The sequence below is a fragment of the Sinocyclocheilus anshuiensis genome, unplaced genomic scaffold (genome assembly GCF_001515605.1).
Source record: "Sinocyclocheilus anshuiensis isolate Anshui unplaced genomic scaffold, SAMN03320099.WGS_v1.1 scaffold587, whole genome shotgun sequence".
Lineage (NCBI taxonomy): Eukaryota > Metazoa > Chordata > Actinopteri > Cypriniformes > Cyprinidae > Sinocyclocheilus > Sinocyclocheilus anshuiensis.
The window spans coordinates 285,502-304,913 of record NW_015552579.1 but is presented as its reverse complement, the minus strand read 5'-3'; the positions used below and the strand labels follow the sequence as shown (position 1 = coordinate 304,913).

The following is a 19,412-nucleotide window of genomic DNA, read 5'->3' as shown; positions in this document are numbered from 1 at the left end:
ACTTCAACAAGGACAGAACGCTCTTAAGATAGAATAGAAAACAAGTCACCTACTTTTATGCTACTGTTTGAACAAACTTTTCCAAACAAACTAAAAACTAAAATAAAATAATAATATGCAGATTTGGACTTGTAATATCCAAATGCAAGTGCACTTTTATTTTGCATGTGCTTTATTGTCTTTGCACGTTGTTTGTTGAAAGAGTGAACGGCTCAAGAAATGCATTGTTTATTTTTGCATAATTAATATATATATATATATATATATAGTTTCTATTCATCAAAGACATATCGTATCATGGTTTTCACAACTGTTTTCAACATTGGTAATAAGACAATAAAAATGTAATTCAGCTTTGTCATCACAGGAATAAATTACATTTTAAAATACAGTCAAATAGAAAAGTTATTTTAAATTGTAACAATATTTCACAAAATTACTGGTTTTACTGTATTTTTGATCAAATAAATGCAGCCTTGATGAGCATAAAGGACTACTTTTAGCAGTAGTGTATGGATGCAACATGTAACAAAGTTATCAATTAATGTAAAATTTGAAATGTCAAATCTGCTTTGTTGATTCCTCACTTATGCGTTACCTGAATGCACTCTGCCCGAAGAATGAATTTGGGAACCAGGGGAGGGATGGTGCTCGATTTTTTTTTAAATACCAACAAAATATCAGCTTCGGTTAAAAAAATATTGGTATTGGCCTTTAAGCAACCCATATGGGCTGAAGCATAGTTGATGTTCAGAAGTCCAGAGTGTCGTGCTGGTAGCGCAGTCGCGGGCTGTTCTCACTGTAGAACTGACTGAACCAGCGTCTGTGTTTCTGAATGGCCGAGTCTTCTTTCACAAGCATAGGTTTGGAGATGTACGTCTTGTTGTTCCAGATCATCACATCTCGTTCAAACTGTAACAGCAAAACCATAAGTTAAGATCCCATAAGCATCCTTTGGTAGGGTTATTGTAACTACACAAAACAGCTTCCTTTTAATAAACATTGATATTAACTATATATATGTGACCCTGGACCACAAAACCAGTCATAAGGGTCCATTGGTAATAAGACAATAAAAATGTTTCTTGAGCAGCAAATCAGCATATTAGAATAATTTCTGAAGGATCATGTGACACTGAAGTAATGATGCTGAAAATTCAGCTTTGTCATCACAGGAATAAATTACATTTTAAAATACAGTCAAATAGAAAAGTTATTTTAAATTGTAACAATATTTCACAAAATTACTGGTTTTACTGTATTTTTGATCAAATAAATGCAGCCTTGATGAGCATAAAGGACTACTTTTAGCAGTAGTGTATGGATGCAACATGTAACAAAGTTATCAATTAATGTAAAATTTGAAATGTCAAATCTGCTTTGTTGATTCCTCACTTATGCGTTACCTGAATGCACTCTGCCCGAAGAATGAATTTGGGAACCAGGGGAGGGATGGTGCTCTGGTAGAAGATGGTGTGTGATACACACTGCAGTAATGGCTCGACTGGGGTAACGCAGTGCATGATCACACCCCGACCCAGAAAACTGTGTTCAAAAAGCAGGAAAACCACACCTGGACCCACCTACAAACATGCAATATATAGTTCATATCATCAGGGAGTAAAATCAATGTCATTTATGCTGCATTCTACTGTGTGAGACCAAATAAAATAGATTATTTCACAAAAATCATAACAAAATCTTCTCTAATTCAGATTCTGCCTCTCGTGCCAACAGCACTTTCCACTCTCAAATATACAGACACTTTTTAACTTCAAGTGAAGATCCAAGCACAGCCTTGAATTACAATTGTTTTCACACATACTGTCAGGATTATTCGCCGTCACTATGGCGACAAGGCAGTTCCTTTTCAGACAACACAAAAAGAAAAATGTTGCACAACTGACCATGAGGGAAAATTATGACATTGAGACTTGGACTGCTACATAGACACGAAAAGCTGGCTATATTTCATTATAGGGCTCTATATGTTAACATTAGTTAATGCACCAAATAAACAATACGAAATTTTTACATATACTAAAAATAAATTGAATTGAATTGAATACATTTTAAATATATTAAAAATGCATTTTTTATATTTCAGGTCATATAAATTACCATTAGTTAATATGATATAAGCAAACAAATATTAACAATTAAAAATAGCATATCTATAAATTAACCAATAAAATCATAAATTAAAATAAATAATACATTCATAAATACATTTTGATTATAAATTAGATAGGAATTCATTAAAAATAAGAAAAAACAATTGAACCTTATTTTAAAGTGTTGCCATTTTTTAATGAATTCATTAAAAAATTGTGAAAAGCTAAATATTTTTTGTAGCACAGAATATAAATAAATTACCCATAATATTTGATTCCTGAAGCAAAGAAACTGCAGTCATACTTCACCATACAAGAAAAGCATCTCATTTATAAATCTGACACATCCTACAGCATCCAACACACTCGAGCGCGCACACACACACACACACACACACACACACACACACACACACACACACACACACACACACACACATTTAATTTACATAAAAGCATGCTCTGTATGCACTCGACTAACTGCTTAAAATACAGCGAACAACCTTCAGAACACAGAGATCAAGACACCGCTTTTGTGTGCAAGAGATCATTCATGACTTGATTTCCATTCTGCTAATCAGTCAGGCTCCATGCGTTTCTCTCAGTCTGCACGGCTCACACGCGCCCTCTAGCCGATGGACCAGTCATTACCTGTCTGGCCACAACGTCCAAATCAAGAAGAGGCCAGTGGCGTCCGAACACTGTGAGAGCGTGTTTCACCAACATCTGCGAGCAGTGCTTGTCCGGCTCAGGCTCAGGCTTCCACTCCACCTGGAAAAATAAAAATGCTTAAGTCCACGCGGACATTTGCTTATTTCACATGCAAAAGGTAAGCAAATCATAACAAAAGTCATTTATATATTCATATTTTTTTTTAAGTAAATTTAGACAGTTATTGATAAAATAAATCTTGAATAACAATATAAATGGAATTATATAACTAAAATGCAACAAAAGTGTAGTTATAAGGCTCCTTTAACCAAGTACCAATTCAACACACATAGACAGTCACACAAGGAAGTGATATGTTTTTACAGTAGATACGGCTATATTTTTATGGTTTTATGATAGTGTTGTCCATTTTAATTCTACCATGTATCCTAGTTTTCTGTGACATAAAGACATAAAATCTGTTGACCAGGATTATTATCATTAACTGAAACTAAAATTAAAACCATAAAAAAACGCATGTTCGTTACTTAAAATTAACGTCAGCTGAAACCCCCCCCCCCGAAGCTTTTAGTTCCCTATTTTATTTCAGCTAGTTGCCAAGGCAACATTTCTCATTTTCGTGTATGAGTTTTTTGTTAACGAGACATTTCATGAGGGCTTAACTGGATTTCTGTGTTCTGAGTTTTTCCATAAAAACAATAATTTTCCATGAGTCCGTGAGTGTAAACAGTTCAGAGTATAATAAAAGTTGTCAATTATGGTAATTATGACTCAATGTAAGCATAGCATAGGAAGTACTAAAATAAAAAAAATTATAAAAAAATAAAATTTATTATATCTATATAGAAAGTAAAAAAAAAGATAACCATAACAAAATTGAAATCTAAAATTAAAAATGAAAATATAAAATATAATCTAATATAAAAAAAATAAACAAAAACTATATTAGTATGTCAATGAGACTAAAATAACACTGCTGTTGACATTTCTCCTTGGGATGAATGTCTGTGTGAGGAATCAAACCTTCCAGTCATGCCGTATAAACTCCCAGGTCTTGCTGTTCGTATAGCGTAGATCAACTCCACTGACGATACCTGGAGTGTGCAAATGAGCCAAGTGTGCGATGTCTGCTGCGTTCTCTGGAATCTCCTGAGAAAAAACAGAACAGAATGTGTGAATTAAAGACTGCTAGATACAAACATCATATTCACTGAGAAATATAAAATATATCGCTCACATTTGTGACCCTGGAGCACAAAACCAGTCTTAAGTCGCTGGGCTATATTTGTAACAATAGGCAAAAATACATTGTTTGGGTCAAAATTATTGATTTTTTTTTATGCCAAAAATCATTAGGATATTAAGTAAAGATCATGTTCCATGGAGATATTTTGTAAATTTCCTACTGTAAATATATTAAAACTTAACTTTTGATTAGAAATATGCATTGCTAAGAACTTCATTTGGACAACTTTAAAGGCGATTTTCTCAATATTTAGATATTTTTGCACCCTCAGATTCCAGATTTTCAAATAGTTGTATCTCGGCCAAATATTGTCCTATCCTAACACACCATACATCAACGGAAAGCTTATTTATTCAGCTTTCAGATGATGCATAAATCTCAATTTCGAAAAATTGACCTTTCTGACTGGTTTTGTGGTCCAGGGTCACATATGAGCTGAAGTACATATATGCTGTCTGACCTCAATGTGTGCATTAATGAAATGTTCGGTACGGCCGCGGTACACCCATTCCCCGCGGGTGATCTCGCTCTGTTCTGGCACTCTCCAGCTGGGCTCCAGTCCGTCACAGTGAAACCACACCAGAACCTGCCCGTTGATCTCACAGCTGGGCCAACACCGCACCTTCGCAAACTCAGGCACTAAAAACATAAAAAAAAAAAGACATATACACCACTAATTAACAGTTTGGCGTCAGTATAAAGAAAAGAATACTTTCAATGATGCATTAAACTGATCAAAAGTGACAGTAAAGACATTTATAATATTACAAAAGATTTTTTATTTCACATAAATGCTGTTCTTTTGAACGTTCTAATCATCAAAGAATACGGAACAAAATGTATCTCAGTTTCCACAAACTATTAAGCAGCACAACTTGATAATAATAAAAAATGTTTCATGATCGCCAAATCAGCATATTAGAATGATTTCTGAAGGATCATGTGACACTGAAGACTGGAGTAATCATGCTGAAAATTCAGCTTTGTCATCACAGGAATGAATTACATTTTAAAATATAGTAAAACGGAAAACAGTTATTTTAAACTGTAATAATATTTTCACAAAATTGCATTTTTTTCAGTATTTTTAATCGAAATTAATGTACCCTTTAAAAATCATTAAAATCTTTCCGACACTAAACTTTTGAACTGTAGTGTATGTCTATTGAGTACTCTGTATATTTTATACATATAATTTGCATTTATGCACATATACATAAGCAACTTATACATAAGTTGTCTGCAACAAATACAGCAAATACGCCAGTACATACATATTGTTAGAAGGAAAATGTCTCATTTTTTTCTCTGATCTCTCACCTTTATCTGCATATGGAATCCTGACACATTTCCCATCAGTCCCACGGAACTGCCACCCATGGAAGGGGCATTCAATGCATCCCCCTACGACTCGCCCACCCACAGCCAGGTTGGCGCCTAAGTGGGGGCAGTAAGCATCCACCACGTAGGCCTTGCCATCCTGCCCACGGAACACTGCCACCTGTTGTCCTGGAGGAAAATACAGATATATGTCAATTTTTCATTTTGCTTTACCAATAAAATAACTGTAAAAATAGTATGCTGCAATTAGTTACAATAACCTAAAGGGGGCAGTACTGGTCTTTCACAAAAAAAAAAAAAAACCAAGGGACCCCTCAGGTTAATTTGGGTAACTATCAGACGGATTTTGGATTCATTTCCTTTTAGAAAAGACCTGGGCTTGCTTGCCTATGCCCCAAATCCCCGATCACATACTCTCACTAGCAGTGCAGTTATATGTAGTGTATTGAAAATAATTGACTTTCAATTAATATGCAGAAATGAGATAAGAGCTGAGAATAAATTACATTTTACGTAACATCAGTGAGCATGTGTGACACTGTTTTAGATTTTTGCTATTACGTCTCACCCTATATCATTATCCAAATGGAAAAGTTAATAATTACTTAAAAACCAACAGTCAAGTATGTCAGTTAATAATTAGGCTTATAATGTTATATAACCAGGAATAGGCGTAGCAAGACTGTAAAATCCTGATTTGCACACTCATTCTCTCTCTCTCCTTGGGTCTACAGCTACAGGACCCAAAAACTCACTGTCTGTTATGCTGACCTGAGGGGTTTTATTTGCCTGCAGTGCAGTGCCCCTGAAAAAAAAAAAAGCTACTAGACTCAAATGACAAAATCACACAAAGAAAAAGGCAGTGGAATCCAACAAACATTATGGCAATAGTATCTATGAAAATACTTTGTCATTCATTCTACACAGCAAGTACAAACAACAAGAAATAGCCCTGAAGTGGTCATATACAGTTAATTTAATGTATAAATAGAGAAAGAGAGGAGTGTGTTTAAGCTGCATAAGCATATCAGGTATCATGTCTGTTATCTGATATGATTCCTATGAGGCATCTAGCCGATAGCCCATTTAACTAAGGTTTTATGAAGCGCACATCAATACGCTGTAGCAGTAACTGCATGCAATTAAATGCTGTGCCCTTTGAGTTCACTAAAGGAAACTCCATTTAGCCATCTCACTGCTTAAAGATGCTGCTTTTTAGATGGCATCTAACCAAGCAGATGTCTTGAACATTTGGCAAACATGGGTCATCTTGTACATATACAGTGACCTTCTTTTAAAACCCGTATATATAGAAGCAATCTTTTGAAAATATATTAAGGTTTAAAATCAAAGAGCATCACAGGTTCAACAGTCTCCAGGCTGCAAAAGCACAACAGTGTTTCTTTGTATCCCAATAACAAAACTACAAAGGTGTTTTGTTTGGTTTTCATCGAAAACCCAAAAGGTCTTTGCAACATGATAGGGCATCCCACAGCAACTCAGCTAAGCAACAGGCACTTAAACATAACAAAAAGTCAGTAACAAAAGACAAAGACATTGCAATGACAGGGCTGCACGTACACAAATGCTTAATCCTGATCAGGGTATAGTCTGTCAGAGTGATGCACAAATAAAAATGATGGAGAATGATTATATTGCACAGACACTTCTTCTGCAACCCTATCTGAAATCAATAAGAGCCTCAAGCATCTCTCAGAAGATTCTCAATAACTTTGCTGAATTTGCACTAGAAACTGATTCAAGATATTAATATAGCTGCATATATAGTGAAGCAACAACTGTCTGTAAGAAATCACCCAGATCAGTTCATGCTGTTCTCAGAAACCTCTAACTTTAATTTTGTCATAATTACTTATGGTATGCATTCTGTTAGCATAGGTTGTGGCATAAATCAATTGACAAAAAAAACTCTTTTGGTTGCATACATCAGCTCCTTTTTTAAAGTTAATATTTACATGCATAAAGGACATATTTTAGGTCCTGAGCTGGTCACAATTTCTCCAAGCTTTCAACTTTGTGATCACTTTTTCTCTTTTTAACAGCTCATTTAAATAGTCCAGCAGTGTGAAAAATATTTTTTAAAGGGGTCATATGATGCGATTTCAATTTTTCCTTTCTCTTTGGAGTGTTACAAGCTCTTGGTGCATAAAGAAGATCTGTAAAGTTGCAAAGACTAAAGTCTCAAATCCAAAGAGAGACTTTATAAAAGTTAAGAGTCAACCACGCCTACCTAAAACGGCTCGTTCTAACACGCCCCCACATGTCTACGTCACGATGTGGGACGATTTGCATAACGCCGCCCAAATGTTCACGCAAAGAAAGAAGGCGTAACTTTTATTCTCGCTGTAGTATTGTTGCCGCCGCCACCATGTTGTGAGGCGCTGTGTGATTCGTTGTGAAAGCGAAACTACTTTGTTTGGCCTTCCAAAAGAGGACGATATCTGCTTCATCATGCCTGAAGCTGATCCGTGTTGGTCGCTGAAGATAAAATAATGTTCTTTTTAGCAACATCATATGACCCCTTTAAGTAGTCTCTTGATTTCTGACATCATTTCTGACATTCTCATCCGTCATTCGGATGAGACGTAGATACCCCCTGACAATGTAAAGCGCTTTGAGTGCCTAGAAAAGCGCTATGTAAATGTAATGAATTATTATTATTATTATTATAAAGGCTGCATGTATAATAATTGTACAATATTGTTTTAGATTAAACACAGGCATTTCTGTCAGGACCACTATCGTCAAATAACCCCCCAGGGTAAACAGAACAGAACTAACATAAATGTATTGCAGATATTGTTAAAGTTCAATCATTTTATGTACACATTTTAGAATTATTCTGATTCAAGGAGAATCAGAAGGCTGAATCCCGACTGACAGAGGAGGAGTTGGGGATGGAGAAGGGTAATTAGCTATTGAGCAATGCAAAACTGCTGATAATACTGAGGGACCTTATATATGAATGCTTATGGGGATCAGCTGAAGGTCAGCTGATGCGAGCTTGACTAACCTGACCTGCCAGAACTAACGCTACGCTTGATTTCACACTGCTTTAACTGCCCAGAAAAGTATTTATGGACTAAGTAACTTGCATTTAATGCAAGATATACAGTTTATCATTATGTGTGTAATCAAATAAAAAAAAGGCCATAAGCTCTTTGTGCAGTAACAGACATGGGGATGTAACATATGCGGCAAAACATCTGCATTATTGATCTCAATCCGGGAATGTCATGATGCAAACGACTTTCTGTTCTTGAAGGGACCTGTAATTTAACCCATCTGGCTCCAAAACAGTCAATGGAGATCTATTTCAGTATCAAATCTGCATCTGCTCAGCACAGTAGGAAGACACACTGCTGAAAACGTGCGGAGTCTCATAGGGAAACTCTGGCGGTCTGTGATTCAATAATTGTAACTGTTAAGTGTCTAAGGGGAGGCATTCAGTCCTGCGTTCCAAAAACTGTATGGGGCGCAACGTAGGGGACGTTCACACAAGAACGCTGTGCACACACTTGCGTTCCCTCTACTTCCAGATTCGACTTGTAAAAACGCGTCTGGAGACGCGCTCCGTTTCATTGCGCTCTGTGACGCATAAGTACGTCAACCAACATTTACACGTCCCGTGTGGTTTTATGATGTTCTTCCTCGCGTTGCTTATATCGCTTCTGTGTTCTTATTTGATCAGTGATGGATCCCATGACACTCTGCTGCAAAAATGAGAAATAAAACTGTGGGACATTTCCAGTGACGTGATTTTACTTCACCTGCGCAGTTTTGTTTAGCATTTTTGGCGGTTGTTACTTACCCAGCACTGTCACACTCTTCACATCTCCTCTCTCCAGCATGTGAGAGTCTAAAACCCGATACCAGCCGTTTGGATAAACGGGCGGTAATTCTCCGGTCTTCCGTCGCCGACGCACTTCGTTGGCAGCCTGGGCACGAGAGCGCCCGTCCTCCGCGATGTACCCCACCTCATCCACACCGCGGAGCAGCTCCAGAGGAGCGAATAACAGTCTGTACAACCAGCCCATCGCTAAGAGGAACACGCCCGCGAATATGCAGGCTGCCGCTCGCGTAGGGGCTCCTGCCAGTCCGGTTCTCCGCCACAGTTCTGGGTATCCCCCTCCGAACAGCGTGTCTGGATCTTGGACGAGCATGACGAACGTGGCGGTGAGACCGATCGCTGCCACCGCGGCCGCCTTGAACATCAGTGATGCCCGTGAATTCTCCATGACACCTGCGATGTCACATACACTATGACGGTCAATCAGTCTCGATAAGCCTCCTTCTCATTTTAGTTCCTATGCAGACAGAAAGCTGTAATGTTTGTTTATGCATGCTATGCTTTTTTCCTAGGGGTCACACACAACATATGTCCGTAGCGTTCAAGAGAGCCGTGGATACGTGACGCAGCGGGTGAGTGACATTCACAAGGCCACGCCCACACGCAGGTGAGATTTCAGAGCAATAAATGTACAGTGCGACACTGGACTTGCACTTTTACATCATGAACAAAGTGCATTGGAGAATTTTTATTTGGATTATCAGTTAACATACAATATATATATATATATATATTATATATATACACAGGGTGCGATTTGTAGGGGGGGATGGGGATTTCCCCCCTTCTGGTCTATGTATCTCTGCCTCTGCTGAATTATTTTTATCCCTGGTGGGGATAAAAAAAGTATGCTATCCCACCAACCATCAACAGAGCATATAAAATAAAAATAAACATATTTTTTATTAAGTAAAATACTGCAACATGACAATACAAACAACAATAAAATCAGAAATTGACTTTAACCGTCAGCACTCCCGCTTAATAGAGACAGTCTAGGTTTCGTGATCCTGGTTCACACGCCTCAATCCAACTATGCCAGGGGTCATGAAGGTTAATAATACACACAGTAATACACCAACACATAAGCATTTGTCACTTCTTTAGGGTCTACAGCTCCATTATTTACTTTAGATGTTCAAAATCAGCTCATATTGCTGTCCTTAGATGTATTACATATATTCTATGTCCATGTTTTGTTCCAGTGAGGTTCTGACTAAATTTAAACTTTAAGGGGACCGAAAGCACCAGGGGCAGTTTGTTCAGGGCCCCTTGTATTGTTTAGGGTTATGTGACCATGCCAAAGTCTCCACATTTATCCACAATATCGCTATATAGCAGTATTAATGTAGTGGAAACTTTATTTAAATGGTCTGAGCTTATAAGAATCATAGAAATGACGTTAATTCGTTAAAAAAAAGTTATCGTTAGTAAACTTTCTCTCAGCTTATTGGAGCACAAAACAGCATTGCATTCTTTTAATGTAATGGCAAGTTAATACAGAAAATATGACAGCTTCTTTTGATCATCTTATATTTTGTTTATTGCATGAATCTTAGCATCATATTCACTGCTAAATGGCTACACAATTCTCTAGTCGGGTTGCTAGTGCTCAGCTCTTCTGGACGGCAGGAAAGCTGGCAAAGACGGTAGTCCAGTAGTAAACCAAGCGTGTTCTCAACATCTGCTTGACGCTGTCCCTGTTCATCTTGTTGTTGATATTTAGGTACTGATGGCCACTGCTGGCAAATTCAGGCCAGCTTACAGGAACACTGGACTCACCTTTGCTAGGATCACTGTGAGGGAGAAAGGAAGACAGACAATGAAAATGGGAAAAAAAAAAACTATAATAGTATATCAATACTAAAATAACTGACTGGCACCAGATGGGATTGCACAAAAACAGACAGGCCTAGTACCATAGTACTCTCTCTTTCTCTCTCTCTCTCTCTCTATGTGTGTGTGTGTTATAGTTGTTTCTACACATTATAGTGGAGTATAGTTGTTTCTACACAAGGTGAAGTATTTTAATACTGTAGTATTGTAAAGCATTTTAATGTTTATATACCCAGTTTGAGCAAAATTGGTCCAGTAGGAAATCATGTATTTGGCGACGTCACGATGGCGAGGAAAGTAGCCCAGAGGAGTGCTGAAAGGCTTCCCAAACACAAACTGAAGGTCATCAGCGTGATCGGCACCCATCCAGAGTGGGAAGATAGGCATGCGAGAGGGCTCAGAGAACAGGTAGGAGTAGGTTCGTCCAGATCTAATGGGGAAGAAAAGGTTGTTTTTAAGGTTTCTACATTTAGAAGTCAGTAAATAAGAAGATGAAGTCTTACTTAGCATGGTCAGAGTGGAGGTACAGGGCCGCTTGGGTTGGCACCAGGAAGATGTAGTCCGTCTCCATGTCCACAATCGTTTTCTTAACAACCTTATCACTAGGTTTGCTACCCCAATTGACTGTGTACTCCTCATAAGTTGTGATACCAGCATCTGGTCCTCTAGATTCAGACAGGGCAATCGAGAGAGCCCTCACATCCTCCCTGTTAGAAATCAATAGCAGTTTTTGGAAATCATGTTTTTTTTTTTTCCAGGTTTGGACCATTAAAGGCACCATGAAATGATTTGACGGGTGTTTTCTGCACAGAATATATTGGTTAGTCCCTTTGTTGAAAGGCGTATTGCTTATGTTGCTGTTTTTCCAGAAGACAAAAATTTTAATTTTTATATGTGTATATATATATGCCCATGCAGTACAACATATATTTTCATACATACAATACCATTCAAAAGCTTGGAATTGGTATGATTTTTTGGAAAAAAGCTGCACTGTTTACAGACATTAAGCATGTTTAAAAAATATACTGTATATTGTGTAAATACATTGTGGCCAGAAAAAAAAAATGTCTGTATAGGTCTGCTAAAACTTTTCATTTTAATAGTACACAAGCATATAGCTACTTCAAAGCTAGCAGACATAAAATGCATACAACCTTGTTTCTGATTTTATAGGGTCTTTAAAAAATCTCAGAATGATTCCAGGTGACTCTTTAATGTCGCACACTTACACAGGGGTGGACACAAGTGCGTTGTTGATAGAGGGGATGTCAAGGGTGGCAAAGATGTGGCCGTCCATGTCATTGACTCCAGCGATGTAGTCAATGTCAGCAGCATTCCCGAAAAGGGTTTCAGGCTCGCCGGGGAGGAAGTCACCATCGATGACGGGGGACAGAGCCAGATTGTGTACAATGGGATCTGAAAAAGATGGTCAGATTTAGTATTTTGACTTTGCATTGCATTTACTATGGTTTTAGCAGACATTGTATTTCTATCATTGTAAATGAAATTCTGTCATCATTTATTCACCCGCATGTGACCTTCTTCACTGACTTGTGAAGTCAAAATGCTGGCTTCCCCATTCTTTGTAATTGCATGGAAAAAGTGACCAGTCATGCAGGTTTGGAACATGAGAGTGAGTAAATTAATTTAATGTAAAGGGCTACAAATACACCATTTTCTTACGAGAAGCAGATGTACTGAAGTTCACACTCCCAGCAAGAGTTACAGTCTTTGGATCTGTCCTCCTCAGACAAGCCACCATCCCGCTATCAGTGGGGCATCCTACCTTCCTTGCAATCTAAAGGTGCACAAAAAAGAATATACTCATATAGTTTTAAAGAAATAATTGTATTTGTAATTACTGTAGACGTAAACCACGTTGTGATATCTATACATTAATTTATTGACTGACCAAAAACATTGAGAGATCAGTCTGTATGTGAAACAGAACAGGTGACTTCACTAAGTAAACACTAGCAAGTGTACACTAAAGTATTTTGTAAAAGGCTGGGAATGAGAGTAAATAAACCCATAGGATTTTGCGACCTCTGTATATCAAATGCTAGTACTGTACGCAATGTACCAAGTCTGTTTTATAATGAGTAAAAGTGAAGCTCACCTCCTCAGCATACTGTCGTGGATTTCTGTTGACAGCCCAGGGACAGAGAGCAACACCACTCTGTGAGATAGCTCTGCGGATCAGACCCTTGTTTTTAGGGGAAAGAATCTGTGCAGGATGGGACACACACACAGAAATGAGAAGCTATATTACTGAGAACCTCTCATGACTTTCATACTAATAAATCAAACGCTTTTGTAAACCTGTTGCCATTAGATTTAGAGTGAAAATTTGAAAGACTCAGCAATTAAAATGTAATACATAAGCATTCAAGCAAAAATAAAATAAATAAACCAGTGTTTTGTTGTTGTTTTAGGCAGCACCTGGAAGTTCACGCTGGCTCCCCCTGCTGACTCCCCAAAGATGGTAATGTTGTCTGGATTGCCACCAAAATTCCTGATGTTTCTGTGTACCCAGGAGATAGCGGCGTGCTGATCCCACAGGCCATAGTTTCCTATCAAGCAGGACATGCTCAGGTCATCATTTAAATACTACAGTCAATCAATCCATACATATATACATACATGTATACAGTGGGGTCCAAAAGTTTGACTGGAGCTAACAGGGAACATGATGGCAAGGTTCTCTCTAAGGTATTAAAAAAAAAAGTTTTTCCAATAACGTGAATAGAACATTAATTCAATGTTATCTGGTCTTTAATTATGTATAGGGCTGGGCGATATGACCAAAAATATTATCACAATATTCTTTTACCATTAATGGGGAAGAAAGTACTTTGCATTGTTCACAATTAAACTCCACAGAGTAAGATATCTTTTAATTAGGAACCCATTAAATCCATTTTCCCCCTAAATTATTTTTTCCATTTTATTTTGTCTGGATTTTGTGTTTTATGATTTAATACAAATTTTATAAAAAAAATATGGCATCTAATGAAATGAATTAATACAACTTTAACAGTTTGAGCATTCTTTTAAAATGTAAGCAAATGAAATCAATTTACTACAAAAGACTGCATTTTTATTGTCAAGCAAGTTGCTGCACAACAGAACTGTCAATAAATTAATGAAAAAAAAAAACCTTGGTTGTATGATATTCCTTAAAATAACAATATTATATTATATTATATTATATTATATTATATTACTGTATATTATATAATATTTTTGTCATAATTTATTTAAATTAAACCGGACTTTTATTTTGACGGTTCGTTGTGCAGTTTTACTTTCAGTTTCAGTGTGTATTTAACAGCCTTTCTTTCACAAATTAAACATTGTAAAGCTGGTGAAGTGACTCTCAGAGCAGCTCTGGAGATTTAAGTTCACGTGTTCATGTCTTCATAGGTTGAGACGCACACGTTTTACACGTGGCACACGTGTTTTATTACCCAATCCTTCTCAAAAAGTTAGCACAAAAACAGAATTTATACATAATTCATTGAATGTTATTTCCTGTTAAGTTCATCTAATGTTTTTTAAACGTTAACCATTTTTAAAACTTGTTTCAGAATCTTCAGAGGACATTCAAAATGCAAAATTATAAAATGGAATGTTCTCTTAAGGTTCGCGTAACTAAGATTTTTTTTAAAAAACATTTCAAAACGGGATGTTTTGAATGCTTAAAGAACATTCATAAATAACGTTTTTATAATGGAAATATTTGCAAAATGTTCTTAGAACATATTTTGGTTAACGCAACATGGTTATGGAAAAAATGAGAAGGGAAGAAAACTTGTATTGCAATGCTTTTGCATTTTCTTTCAATACTTGTGTGATGGAAATAATAAGAGGTGGGAGGAAAAAGTGTATTTCAAGTTTCTTAAGGGAACGCAATAAATTTTAAATAAAGTTTTGCAAGCCAAAAATATGAGGAACATTTTTATTTAAATGCTTTCACATTAATTATTTTGCAATTTTATTCAAATGAAATATTTTACACAGTTTCTTACCAGGTGCATCAGCATCTCCGCTGCTGAGGAATCCGAGGGATCCGACACGGTAGTTGAATGTCACCACGATGACATTTCCTCTGTCTGCGATCTCCTGTCCATCATACAGGTAGTTGTTCAAGAAGTTTGCACCCTGACCGCCACCAAGCAGGAAGCCACCACCATAGATGAACACCATAACAGGCAGATTGGTAGACACTACAAAGGGGAAGGTGTCAAGCCAGATGGCAAATTCTTTCATTTGAAACAATATTTGTAAATAAATGATCCTTAAAGGGCTAGTTCACGCATTAAACTACAAAATTCTCCTATCAAACACTGTCAAAACAACACTGTACCTAATTGACTTTAATTGTATGGACAAAAATGTTCTTTTGCATTCCTCAGAAATTTGGAACGACATAAGGGTGAGTATATGATGACAGAATTGTAATTTTTGAGTGAACTATCCCTTTAACATACTTTTTTTTTGTTTTGTCTTGTGAACTAGAACAAGTTTGCGTTACCACTTATGCCCTGAGGGACCCAGATGTTCAGGTAGAGACAGTCCTCACTGCCCACGACATCAGTAGCGAGAAGATTGAGCTGCATGCATCTCTTACTGTAGTCAGTGGCTTTCAGAACACCTGTGCAGGTAGAGTCAGCAGGAGTTCACTGTCAGTACACTCACATATTTTAGACCCTAGCTGTGCCTGAAAACATCTAAACATACTTTCACAACAGACAGGCATGCTCACCGTCCCAGCCTGGGTGAGGAACGGGCTTCTCTAATCTGCCAGGTGGGGCGGCGAAGGGGATTCCCTTGAACACGTCCATATAGCTGAAGAGTCCAACACTATATTTCTTTCCCTGTACCATCCCTCCCTCGGTGTACACCGCTCCCAACTGCAGTGCAATTTTGGTAGAAATTGCAGTGTAGCATATTTAGCATTTTAGCCATGTTCAGCTAAATTGTATGAAAAGATTTGCAAGTGAAGGCAAAGTTTCTCAGAAGAATGCAAAATATTTGTTCCTTCTATTTCATCATTTTTCCCCATTATCATCTCCTTAGGGGCCTTGTGTTAAAAGTTAAAATAGATATAATTTTAAGTGATAGAGTTATTTAGTAATATAGTTTACTACATAAACATAATGAACTGTTAAACATACAGACAACTCACAGAAGCTGCATTTGCTGTGCCCAGAATGAGGGCGACAGAGATGAAAACTCCCAGCATCGCCATCATCATCAGACAGTTGCTGCAAGTGTGGCATTGAAGGGAGTTCTGTCGCTTTTATAAACAGGCCAAATCATATCTCGTATTCAAGGTGTTCCAAAACCATATCTTTAAAGTACACAGTTCCTGTAATTGCTGGACAGCATATGTGCAGTTGTGTTAAACTCTCATGGAAAATTTGTGTGGTGGTGTTCATTAGACATTATTGGTCATCTCAACGACACACATTTTCCATTACAGAAAAAATATTTATGAATGGCAAAAATATTTGTGCCATTTTAAAGAAACTCAAATGTATCATCTGCCGAAATGACTAGTTGTCACACTTATTTGTTGGATTCATTTTTGAAATTCAGTTTCTGTACAAACTCACCTTAGAGTCTTAAAAAAAGGAAATAAATAATAAAATAAAATAATAAAAGAAGGTTGCATTTATTGGATCAAAAATACAGTAAAAACAGCCGTGTTGTGAAATATTATTTATTATTTCATTATTTAATATGGTGATTTTCTGTTTAAGAAACTTTTCTTATTATTATCAATGTTGTAAACAGTTAATATTTTTGTGGAAACTGATACAATCTTTCAGGATTATTTGATGAATAGAAAGTTCATAAGAACAGCATTTATTTGAAATATCTTTTGTAACAATGTAAGTCTTGACACTGTTTTTGCTGATCAATTTAATACATCCTTGCTGAATAAAATTTCTTTAAAAAAATGACGAACCCCTTTTTAACAGTAGTGTATATATAAACGCTTATATACATAATATATATAAACACAGTCATAACTTTTATAATTGTATGTCAGGTGCTTTCTTGAAGAATTTACTCACACTTAGTTCATTTGACAAAACCATTTATTATCCATACAGGGGGAAAAAAAACATGTCAAACTAATTTCTATCAGTAATCAAAGTTGCATTTTAACATTAACATTTGCATAACAAAACCTTTATAGGCACCAAACTAAATGGGAATTACGTGTAATCTGCAATCTATTCATGTAATCTGCAAACAATGCATTCTTTTTTGTGTTTTACCTGGCATGTTGGCTCGGACGTGTTTTTGGGTCATTCCAGAGATGATACTCCTGAGCTCATCGACTGTATGAGGCACACACCAGCCATCTATCTCTCATCAATAGAGCCTATACAGTTTATCATTATGTGTCTGTGTGTAATCAAATTTAATCAATTTATGACACTAGAGATACTAGCACCATTTACCATGTTGAGCTGAAACAATTAAACAGCATATGAAAGTAGTGATCACCCTCGCATCCACCCCTTTAGTAAAAAGATTGGGCCATAAGCTTTTTCTCTGTTCAATGACAGACATGAGGATGTAGCATATGTGACAAAACAGCTGAATTATTGATCTCAGTCATGATGCAAATGAGTGTTTCTGTTTTTGAAGTGACCTGAATCTGGCTCCAAAACAGTCAATGGAGAGCTCTTTCAGTCTCAGATCTGCATCTGCGCAGCACTACTCCACAGATCATTTATTATATCAATTTGAAAATGCCTATTTTGCGTGGAAGCAGAAACACGCTGTTTTTCGGGCCTGTCTTTAAATGCAAATGAGCTGCTGCTCCCCGCCCCCTTTTGCAGAACAAAGCTGCTCCATTACAGCTCGTACCTGCTAAAAACATCTGTTTTGGTTCTGATTATCATGTTTATCGCGCTGAAATCATGCGTTTTAAACCGTATGAGTTTAAACTTCTGATATAAGGTTTTCTGAGCGCACACATCCGAAGCACACGTACAGAAAGCGGCTGTCACAGCATGCGAGTACTAAACTAAGTTCTCATTCACACACAAGGTTACGTTAAAAACACACGAGTTACAAAAAACAGTCGGTTATGTCTGTGAAGGTAAACAGCTGGCAAATAAATCGCATGTTTATTTTAGATCTGTGTGGCAGCAGCAGTATACAGTAAATTAATCAATAAATCCACTGCTCTGTTGTCTCCTCTAAGGCTGGGGGACTCTAAATAGTGTTCTGTGCTCGTCTGTGCAGCCAAAGGCAGAACAGTTGAGCATGTTTTGCTCAAACTTTCGCCATGGGATTAGAGCTGGTACACCGTTGTCGCTTGCGAAAACACAATGACGGCGCCTCAGACACTTGCAGAAAAAGGCTTACCAAAAGAAAGTTACTGGGTTAATCTTTTTCACGTTTCCTTGGTTGGTAGATGCACTGGGGACCTAATTATAGCACTTAAAACCTGGAAAAGTCAGATTTTCATTAGTGGACTAATATTGTTTTTTTGACAGCCGATGCTAATATCTTGGAAAGCAGGGTGGCCGATGGCCGATATAATTGCATTTATTTTAAGAAATTTTAAATAATTTGAAAATGCATTAAAAAAATAAATTTGTAAAATAAACATACTTATACTAGATGACAAAGTATTTTTCACAAATAAATAAATATTTAATAAAAATATAATTAAAAAGGAAGTGTAACCAACAGAGCACAGTATTCTGGGAAGTTTGTGTGCATTGGGAATATTTTTTCAAATAAAGCCAACACTCATTTTACATACAGCACACAGTGAAAATGACATGAATATGACAGTGGGCAAAGCTCAGCATAATCACGAATTTAATGTTTAAAGCATTCAATTTTGCACGGACCAAAAGTCACGCAGAGCACACGCGATCATGCAGGTCACATGCACAGTTCACAAGATCTCACAACTGGATTCAACTAAGTTTGCAAGGTTTGTGAAATTAAATTTTCATTAGCCATTCAAAGATTTGTTTATATAATGTAAATGCGTATTTGCTGAATGCTGACGGCAAACGAGAACGTATTATAATGTTTGCCTTTCTATTACTAATAATATAAAAGCAATCGTTATAATACTTTTTGTATACATTTTAAATCCTTTGTTTAACAGTTCTATCGGATTATTAGACAAACTTCTATCCGTATTAGACAGAACTGTTAAAGGGGTCATATGATGCTTTTTTACAGAGCATTATTTCGTGTATCAGGATATGTTGACATGCTTTAATGTTCAAAAAACACATTATTTTTCAAATACTGTACATTATTGTAGGTCCTCTATGCC

The 19,412-nt window shown here is 36.8% G+C and overlaps 3 protein-coding genes across 3 annotated transcripts in view; all 3 read right to left on the bottom strand.

The window, feature by feature from the left end:
- Positions 1-5,544, bottom strand: part of LOC107665218 (glutamate receptor ionotropic, NMDA 1-like) — a 37,841-nt gene extending 32,297 nt beyond the window's left edge. The window contains exon 1 of the mRNA XM_016456000.1: positions 5,534-5,544. The gene's annotated coding sequence lies outside the window, so the exon portion shown is untranslated. The remainder of the gene's footprint in view (positions 1-5,533) is intronic.
- On the bottom strand, positions 660-9,961 carry LOC107665231 (cholesterol 7-desaturase-like). The gene is made up of 7 exons (XM_016456015.1): positions 9,206-9,961; positions 5,353-5,541; positions 4,493-4,671; positions 3,810-3,935; positions 2,766-2,885; positions 1,407-1,583; positions 660-912 (listed from the first exon to the last, which is right to left on the bottom strand). Exons 1-7 carry the CDS (start codon positions 9,630-9,632, stop codon positions 751-753), a joined length of 1,380 nt encoding a protein of 459 aa, XP_016311501.1. The 5' UTR covers positions 9,633-9,961; the 3' UTR covers positions 660-750.
- Positions 9,962-10,763: 802 nt separating this feature from the next.
- LOC107665230 (bile salt-activated lipase-like) lies at positions 10,764-16,375 on the bottom strand. Its single transcript, XM_016456014.1, has 11 exons — positions 16,275-16,375; positions 15,852-15,999; positions 15,621-15,740; positions 15,115-15,312; positions 13,526-13,656; positions 13,203-13,310; positions 12,767-12,881; positions 12,313-12,499; positions 11,584-11,787; positions 11,313-11,510; positions 10,764-11,040 (listed from the first exon to the last, which is right to left on the bottom strand). Exons 1-11 carry the CDS (start codon positions 16,341-16,343, stop codon positions 10,857-10,859), a joined length of 1,662 nt encoding a protein of 553 aa, XP_016311500.1. The 5' UTR covers positions 16,344-16,375; the 3' UTR covers positions 10,764-10,856.
- Between the last annotated feature and the right edge of the window lie 3,037 nt (positions 16,376-19,412).

What these genes read in the sequence shown, in the direction of transcription:
- LOC107665231 (XM_016456015.1), bottom strand. Translation starts at nt 9,632, where the DNA reads ATGGAGAATTCACGGGCATCACTGATGTTCAAGGCGGCCGCGGTGGCA. An exon ending in GATTCCATATGCAGATAAAG is followed by an intron (nt 4,672 to 5,352) that starts GTGAGAGATCAG and finishes TTATGTTTTTAG; the next exon opens with TGCCTGAGTTTGCGAAGGTG. An exon ending in TGGACGTTGTGGCCAGACAG is followed by an intron (nt 1,584 to 2,765) that starts GTAATGACTGGT and finishes GCATGTTTGTAG; the next exon opens with GTGGGTCCAGGTGTGGTTTT.
- LOC107665230 (XM_016456014.1), bottom strand. Translation starts at nt 16,343, where the DNA reads ATGATGATGGCGATGCTGGGAGTTTTCATCTCTGTCGCCCTCATTCTG. An exon ending in GCACAGCAAATGCAGCTTCT is followed by an intron (nt 16,000 to 16,274) that starts GTGAGTTGTCTG and finishes ATTGCACTGCAG; the next exon opens with TTGGGAGCGGTGTACACCGA. An exon ending in CACGACAGTATGCTGAGGAG is followed by an intron (nt 12,882 to 13,202) that starts GTGAGCTTCACT and finishes GTGCACCTTTAG; the next exon opens with ATTGCAAGGAAGGTAGGATG.